The 9,351-nt window shown below is 35.9% G+C and overlaps 1 protein-coding gene across 1 annotated transcript; it reads left to right on the top strand.

Moving 5' to 3' along the window:
* The first annotated feature begins 1,634 nt into the window (after nucleotides 1-1,634).
* LOC143459699 (uncharacterized) lies at nucleotides 1,635-8,570 on the top strand. The gene is made up of 15 exons (XM_076956941.1): nucleotides 1,635-1,802; nucleotides 2,073-2,263; nucleotides 2,386-2,520; nucleotides 2,683-2,833; nucleotides 3,238-3,365; nucleotides 3,658-3,763; nucleotides 3,979-4,130; nucleotides 4,517-4,608; nucleotides 4,837-4,929; nucleotides 5,119-5,357; nucleotides 5,946-6,107; nucleotides 6,276-6,382; nucleotides 6,636-6,761; nucleotides 6,942-7,158; nucleotides 7,371-8,570. Exons 1-15 carry the CDS (start codon nucleotides 1,715-1,717, stop codon nucleotides 7,439-7,441), a joined length of 2,058 nt encoding a protein of 685 aa, XP_076813056.1. The 5' UTR covers nucleotides 1,635-1,714; the 3' UTR covers nucleotides 7,442-8,570.
* Nucleotides 8,571-9,351: the final 781 nt, after the last annotated feature.

Genomic DNA, 9,351 nt, shown 5'->3' with positions numbered 1-9,351 from the left:
TGCGAGAGCATGATTTATCTTTTTGCCTCTGGCACTCTGTCTCTGGCCAGAGATCGGCGCGAATTTAATAAACCTTTAAGCTAAAAATCTCTGGCGCTTTTTATCTTTGTGCAATTTTGTTATGTAGATTAACAATGGCTTACAATTATATATTGATCCACATGTTTTTGCACAATAACGTTTGTTTGAGCATTTTTAAAAGATTGTGAGTTATCATTTTTAAACGGATCGTTCCAGAAAAAAAAAGTTTTGGTTTTGGGGAACATCCCCGACATTTGCCCAGTTTAATTTCAATATAGGCTACTGTACGTTGGACAAAATGTTATATTTTAACGGTGGGTAGATTTCAGTTACAACCTACATTTGCGGACTCAAAAATTTTTGGTCGCATCGGTTATTTTATTGTACGCACCGGCACACCCCTTTAAATAAGCGCTTTAGGCTATAGCCGTGTGTACAATCCTAATATCCTTGTAGTAGCACATGAGTGTAGTTTTTCTCAACGTAAGCATCTTCAAGTCGATGTTTTTAAGAATAGTGTAAGAGCCTTTAGCATAAATTAATAAATTTATCCGATGAGGGCGCTTAAAGGTTAGTGTTCGAAAAATTCCGGGATTTGTTTATAGTTTGTTTTGCGTTTGAAGCGCTGACCCGCATAAATAATGCTGGGTGCTTCCGGTTATGGTATTTACGTGGTGAGCCCTCAAGCAGTGTCGCTTCCCTTTCTTGTCAGGAACCTAACAAAAAATTACTCAAAAAAACTATCCCTAAAAAGCACCTTTGTATATCATTCAGCTGAGCGGGTTGTGTCATTTGCAAAACTAGCGATGATTTTCACGAAGTAAATTTTCCCCTTTTCACTTAACTTTTGTAAGCCCGGATACCACAGCAAAGACACTGCGCTGGCTCATTTGACTTCCTGGTATGTCTAAAGCTATATAAGGAAGATGGCCGAGGATGTTTTGCTTTGAATTTGTATAACCTTTGATGTTGCTGGTTTATATACGAAAGATCAAAGACAGAAAAAGACTTTATTGTTTGCATGTCGTCAAAGACATATTTATGCTCAGTAGAAGGTTTTCATAACTCGAAACCTTTAGTTTTTTGATTTGTATTTTTTGTTCAAATTTAAATTTTTATTAACTTCACCTTTGGTTGTTATCGTCAACTTTAATGGAATGTAAGTTAACGGCTTAACGACTCTTCTTACCAATTTTAGTATTACTTTTCGTAATTTTACTGTCAGAAAATTTCCCCAACTATCAATAAAATACAAGAATCTTATCAGTACCTAGAGTTTTTCCTTTTTCTCGGATCTCATATACTACATTTACGTAAATGTACAGAAAACAGCAATCGTTTTTAGCGAAAATGTTTCAAAGCTTCAGGAAGGTTTTTATATTGTAGGTGGCTAAAAAAAATCTGCTTTAAATATTATAACTGCCAAACTTTGTAAAAGAATTTATGTTGTAGTTGTAGTTGTTAAAATATTTTTAATAATTTATAATAATAATATATAATAATTTTAACTTTTGTTTAAATAGAATAAGTTTAAAAAGAAACAGGAAATTATAGAGCTAAAAGCATCTTTTTGTTTGTCATACTATATCTTTATCTCTGTATTATTTTTGCAGAAAGTTTAATTAAGAAAAAATAAATGTTTTTATAGTAGTTTAAAAGTAAGCTACTATAGTAGCATTACCGACTGTCAAACATGACAAATATAGGTTTGCGTGTTATAATCTTGGTGGTTATTGCAGTTCTATTTCGGTTTGCTCGATCGGAATTTCTCTCAAGAAATGGTAATAAATGTTTAACATTTTAAATATTTACTTTCGTTTAACCTAAACCTTTCCGAATTGTAAACTATGTGTGTAAATTTTGTTTCAAGTTATTAATAACTGGTGATAAAATGAACAAAAAATAGGGACAGGCTAACTTTTCTCTATTTTTTGTTAACATTGTGAGTCGATTAGATTTTGCACAAGTAGATATTATGTTGCAAACTAATTGCCCGACTTAAGTTTACATGTTAGTAGCATATAAAATAGGAACCTGTTGTTTCGTATCAGGTCCGCATGATTCGGATTGCAAGCGTGAACCCAATAGATCAAAAGTGGTACATCTTGGCTGGCCCCTGTTACTAGCATGTCATTTGGTCCATCATAATGAGTATGAGTATCCTTCTAATTATACAAACATCGACTATGACGGCAGTGCTTATGATGAAGGAAATACCGGCTATCAAGAAACCACTTTTACTGTACGTTATGCAGATTTTTTAGGCATATTTATTTGCAATGATTTGTCAATGTTTCCAAAATATGCTGTAAGAATTTAATATTGCCATTTTTGTAAAAAGTGAGTCAGCTATTTTTGTTTCAGTGCCTTATTTGGGACTTGGATAATAATCAACTTTTAATCAACGCCTCTGGTACCGATGATTTCTTGGTATCCATTGACCACAGGATAGAAAATTTAACTGAGGGCCATTCTCGTCATTATCAAATTGAGAGATGGGTATGAAATAAACTGATGCTCATTTTTGCATTGAAGTTACACACTAAAAGAGTTCCGGATATTTGTTGAATGAGACGGTTGTTCATTATATCTAAGTAAAATGGTTGTGTGCAAACTTAGCAATAAGTAATAATAACTTGTTGCAAATCGTAAATTTTCCAGAATTCAGAAGGAACAGCATGTACCATCGGTTTTCTCCAACTGAACGTTACCCAACTTCCAGAAGTCCAGTGCAAAGAAGCAATGAAAGATTCAACGATTTCAATCAACCATTACAGCCAGCTCTACGACCGAAAACTATTTGGATGCACAGGTGTGCTCTTTAATAGGAATTATTTACAAGGTTAATGTGAAAAAAGAATGTAAAATGAGGTTTTATCTATTAAAATTGACAAAAAATATACTAAAAATACCTACAGATTTTAAGTATTCGTTTGGCATTTGCCATCGTAATGAAATAAGTTTTTAGACCTAATAAAATCGAGAATATTTTAATTTTTTAATGATCTAATTTCATTGAAATTAAAGATAAACAAGTTAAGTCCAAATTTTTTACTAATTGATTTATATCAGTTAACGTAATACTTGAAGTAATTTATTCTGTCATTGATATTCACAGGTAGATTTGTGCCTGTAGTGTTTTTTAAAAAAGCTTTTATACACATTTTTATTGAATCTATTTAATTTTTGTCGTATTTCTTAAACTATTTTATATAGTACCCGGTCAAAATCTTCCACCAATGGAAGCGCTTATGTTGAAGAATTACAGCGCCAAATGGTACCACAACTGTGGTCCTTTACCAAAAGGGGCTGAAACGGGAAAAAGTGACACCGAATGGGAATCTGTAAGTGAAACTAATTATTCTTTGATGTAGTATGATCAATTGACAACACATATGGAAAAGTCTGATACAAACAAACATAAGTGAGTAGCGAATTCTGTTGAGGTTAGTTAGAAAAAACTAACGACGAAACACGTTCAAACTTTTCGCAAAAACTACGATAAAATCAGGAAATCCAACAAATTTTACCGTAACAAATTATTTCACCTATATTTTAAATCGCTAACTTAAAACTGATCTAATAAGTTTTACGCATGTAATTGGTAAATAAACAGCCAAATTTTCACTTTTTCAGCTTTCTCTGTCCTCACTCGAGTGGCATCATCCAGGCACATATACTTGCGCCGTCTCCTACAATGGAATGACCCGACATGTAATTAACCACAAGCTGTGTGTGAAAGGTATAGTCGAATGTTTTTCATCGTATGCCGACTGCTAAAGGTGGCAAAAATATACTTTATTTATCGTTTACTGGTATTAAATGATAACGAAATCACATATTTTAACATTTGATATTTAAAATATGACGTACAGTACAGCATAGTGCGTATCTGTCTGTTACCGTCGGTATTTCAGATCTTATTCTTTCAGTAAATTGTACGACAATTTTCCCCAGCGGCCGTACCTTTGGGAGATCATTCAGTGAGATGTAGCAAGAAAACTTACAAAGTTTCTCTCAACCAGAGAGCCGAAGTTGAGTGTTACGTGAACCCCGGTTATAAGAAGACACACGGCATTTATTACGAAATCTTTTGGAAAAAAGACGAGGTTTGAAATTTCATCTATTTTATGTTATCCCCACAAGTTCTGAATTAATGAAAGCATCATTTAGATGTTACGCAATAACCACAGCAGCATTTTTGTATTGAGCCGAGTCACCAAACGCTCTTTCTTGCACCGATGTTTACGCGTAGGAGGGCACTTAAAAACCTGTCTGCCTGGTACGAAGTTATAAATCTTCGGCCAGACATGACGCAGCGGTTCAGCGCTGTACCGGAAAGCTTTTAAGCAAACTACATAACCCGTTTTAGACATAAAAAGTGTTTCTACAAATCGTGTGGCGGTGGCAGCTATTCCAGCATCCATCGTTTGTTCCATCAAAGCATAAAAATGCCACATACTATGATGTTTGCTTAAAATTGACTCTTATTTAGGGTAAGAAAGACTCGCCTTCCATGCAATGCGAGGAACACATGGAAGATCCTGGAACAGAAGAAAACAAGAACGCAAGAAAACGTTGTTGGTTGTAAGTTGACAACTTTGTCGAAATGCTTTTAATTACAACATTGGCCCGGCTATGATTGTAAACTGTCAAGAGCGTTAATTACTGCTCCGGTTCTAAGAAGCGAATCAGTGGGCATGTATAAAATCAATTTTGATACGTTCAATGCATCGTTCGTTGGCCACGAATTAGACGAATAAGGTTGTAAGTTTGACTTGCTCAGAAATAACGATAACTGTTATCTCTTCTTAGTAATATGCGGGATGAGATGTGCTACCATAAGACTCCAAATCACGAAGAACGCTTATTAAACGAGGAGCTCATTAACATAAAATTTGTTATCGAGTAAGTCTTTAGCATTGTACGATCTGCTTGTATTCACTTTGATAAGATGCCTTAGTTACCGTGACTGATGATCAATTTTTTTGTGGGATAGGATTAAGCCGATTTTGCTATTAGTTTTAACGTATAACATAGTGATAATATTCCTGCATGGTAGTTAATAATCGTTAACTTCACTAATAATTTTTGCAGCAATTTTGCACAAGAAGACACCGGCACGTACGTTCTGTCGTTTAAAATAGCGAACCGGACAGCGACTGAAAGAGTACACCTTTCAGAAAACCACACATCGGAACTGGTTAATGCTTCTATCATTTGCGGCGTCGTGATCGCGATCATAGCCTTGGATGTCCTCATCACTTTGCTTATCTGGTGGAAACTGGTCTATGTTAAAATCTTCTGGAAGCGGAAATTCAGCTCCTATGTTCCAGGTGATTTATCAGGAGTGTCATTGAGATTCGAGGCAAGATTAGGCTATTATGACATTAAACTACATCAGTGTACTCCACCCATTAACAACCTTCATTTAGTCAAAAGTACATATAAGGCCATAAGTTCGCGAGCCATGTAGCTGTGGGTGTGTGATAGCCGCCCAGTCTTGTAACCAATACAAACTGTGAAACTCAAATATAGATAGAGGCGATTGGTGTGAATATTAACAATCCCTAGGCGCATAATACACGTCAGAAGAAAATACCTTTGCGTAAGCGAAATGACGTCGAATATCATTAGCGGCGAATTACATAAAGGTCGACTTTAAAATAGATGGGGCAAGTTTCAAAATAAGAGCCCATCATCGTACTTCGTGAATTGGGAGGTTGCTTGTTGTGTAATAATAATTGACGTTGAGGGACATTTCGACACTTACAACCCATACCACATTCCTTAAACCTTGTTGTACGTCAAGCCGAGTGATTAAGTTCAAACTATGATTAATTTGCAGTCGTTACATTTGCTTGCGGTGTAGTAAAGGTCCTGATTAAGGTATACTACAACTGTTAATTGTCCTACGCTTTCAGACGATAAGAAATATGGTGCTTTCCTATCCTACCATTTTTCTACTGAAATCGACAAATTCGCCCAACACCAAGCCCGGGATGCGGTTGCAGCGGTGCGAAGTGAGATGGAAATACTAGGATACAAAATTTACGATGAGCACAAAAATGGATACGATCTTGGCTGTAAGTTACCGGTGTTATGTCCTTTTTTCCTTTTTCCGTACACTCTCAATCACGTAGAACCGTAGTTTGTTTCAAGGAACACCGCGGTTCCAAAAATTGCTTTATGTACGGAAGGAAACCTTTCGGTTGCATGAATGGCCGACCAGTAAACGGATTTTTTGCTTTTAGTACGCACAGAACTGACCGTGGCGTCCATGAGACAATCGCATCGAGTCGTTATTCTTCTCACTTCGGAGTATCTTAAAGATCATTGGAACGTTTACACACTACATAAGGTACGTATACAGAGAGATATGCAAGTAAACCAAACGAACTTCGAATCAACGACACTACCCATCATTATCTCTCAGTGTATGGAAATCTTTTCGTGAGAGCGAAGCGTGTTATTTGTCTAAATATAAAAGAAAACACACGACAGAAGCTGTCTTTTATCACACGGGAACTATTTAAAATTGTACTAAAAGCGCCCTTTCGGCAAAATGTAGCAGACTAAGTGAACTTTTTTTCAACCCTTTAATATGTGAACAGGGCTTCGAAGACATGATTAATTCGAAGACTAAACTCATCTTCATTCTAGTACCTGGTATAAGAGAGTATATAAAACAGCATGGCGCGCATGATGACACTTGTCGTGTGATATCACGCGCAATTAAAGTGAGTGATTTTTTTCTTTTTGTTCACTTTCCAAGAAGACTCATTGTCATTCCATCATATACAAACAACGATAATGTAACTATAAATTGCAAACCTTTTAACAAAATGTCTGAAGGTCAGTTAATTAGTTAAGTTTTCGATGAAGCTTATATACACAAGTAATTCATGACTCTATTCCAGATAAACAAGACCATAGATTGGTCAGGCGACGAAAACTTCAACTCCAAACTGTTCTCGATGCAAATCGAGCTTGCCATGCCCAAATTGCGGTCACAGTATGTGTCGAGACACGATTCGACTTCAACGACGGGCAGTTCGAAGCAGATCAAATATAAAAACGGTTACAAACGGACACTCAGTAATGAAACCCGGATCACTCAACTCAGCTCAATCTCGAGTGAGTACTTTTGAAAAAACCTGTCTCATTTGCAGCGTCTTCAACAATAAATTGATAAAAACAAGGTTGTATAATAAGCTTTTTTATACATTTGTCTTGTACTGAGGCTACAGCTAGAGCTGGACGGTTTTTTGGCGGTTATAAAACTGTTTAACAATTTTTGACTGGTTGAAGAATCGACAATTAAAAGTGCTGCATGCAATTAACTGCAGGCGTCACTTCCGAAAACTTAACGGAGTTATTCAATGAAGACAAAGCTTGCAAAGAAAGTTCAGTTGTATGACGCAGCACAAAGTGGACAATGTACCAGCCGACACTGGAGAGACCCAACCTCACCGGGCAGTGAAGACCGGCAAAATTTTGGGAATGGATGACGCTTTGTCGTCATCAGGTGGCGGAATGAGGAATTACGTACTGTAACCAGTAGCGATTGGCTGTTGGAAAGTCACAGGTCGAAAACAATGCGTATAGGAACCTTTGAATTAGGTTCCTTTGATTACGCACGTCGCACAGTGTATTGCTACTTTTACGTAATTCTTTACACTGCTCACGTTGACTGCGTGCGAACGTGTTTCTTCTTCATTTTGTTTGAAAATTGATGCGGTACTAATCATTACATTTTTCTGTCTCTTTTACTTTTGTTATATGTTCATTTGCATTCGAATTACTAACCGAACGATATTTTATACTCAGTATTTAATTTCGATTTTGTCATTGCTGGTAAATGTTCATTTCGCGTTAAGGGCGTTAAGTAAATCGTTGTAGAACTTACGGTTACTCGTATTTTGATACTTTCCATTATCACTACTATCGTAAAGTCTACTAAAATTGCATTATGAAGGTATTGCTTTACATATAAATCACACCTTTTCTGTGATGAAGCTGTTTTGTTATTTCATCTAAAGGCATTCTCAATTTCTCCTAACGAACGTGTAAATGATAGTTTTTATTAATTGTAACAATATTAACAAAACAGCATTATATTCATCGTATACAGTAAGCTACTTCAGCAGATTTCAAAATCAACATTGTGAGGAAGCTTATTCATTTTCATTCTAAGGTAGAAACAAAATCCTATATTTGTCTAACACTATAATGACGATAATTTGCGTTTTTTTCGTCGCTTTTATTGCGTAAGAGTGCTTTTAAACTTCAGCGTAAAATTATTAATATCGTTTGTGAAGATTGTGTTTTGCAATCCAACGTTTTTCCGCATGCAATCCAAAAGTACGGTACCCCATCTAAAAGATCTATGGAAACATATTTCGATACAGCATGTTTGTGTGAATTTTTTGGAAATGATTTACTGATTATGAATTGATTAGCCTTCTTTGTTTCCGTTTTTACCAAGGTGTCGATTTTTATTCTGTTCGTGAAATTTTAAATTCAATAAACGTTACTCTACAACCTTGTATATTGAAATGTAAAAGATATAAAAATATTGATTTTCAGAAAACGTTTTGGGGTACGCAGACGTTTCGGTAAGTGAATGAAAACAAAATCATCTTGTATTTCTATTCTCTCCATGATTATCCGACCATGCTTGGTTGTAAAAGTGAGTTGTGCCAAATGAAAGTCATTGATTTCTTTCTGATGTTGTCACTGGTAATAACTGTAACATTTGATTTTAAATGTGGTTTTTAGCTCATTTTAACTCCATACTGTCTTTGTTTTACTCAAATGCTTGCGCCATCTCGCGACAGAGTGTCGAGGTCAGTCCATCTCTTGCTTCCCTTCTAATCGAAAAGCTCAAAATTGAAATGGAAAATCGGCCAAATAAAAACTTTTCACTTCCAAACACCTTGTCTAAACCAGGTTCCTAATCACTGCTTACCTGCAGCGTACTACGTTAATATTCGTCCGAAAGCGGAAATTAATCTCAACATGATAAGGACATAGCCTACGACAGGGGTGGCCAGACCTGCTTCATGCTCGAGCCGCATATAACAAATTCCAGTTTTAAAAGAGCCACAACACAAAACAATAAAAAACACGAATTTATTCACTTACAAAGAAGTGTAGCTATTGATAAACATTAGTGCTGCGTGGTGATACTATGAGTCTCCACCTGGGCTTCACCAACTCTTTTTGCAATTTACAATTATTAGTATAACCGTAACCAAGACTTAAAACTAGGTCAGCCCTGACGTACAGCTTCAATCTGATAGTTTACTTAACTACAGTGTACAAGTT

This window comes from Clavelina lepadiformis, chromosome 1 (genome assembly GCF_947623445.1).
Source record: "Clavelina lepadiformis chromosome 1, kaClaLepa1.1, whole genome shotgun sequence".
Classification (NCBI taxonomy): Eukaryota; Metazoa; Chordata; class Ascidiacea; order Aplousobranchia; family Clavelinidae; genus Clavelina; species Clavelina lepadiformis.
This window is presented reverse-complemented; position numbering and strand designations above follow the sequence as displayed.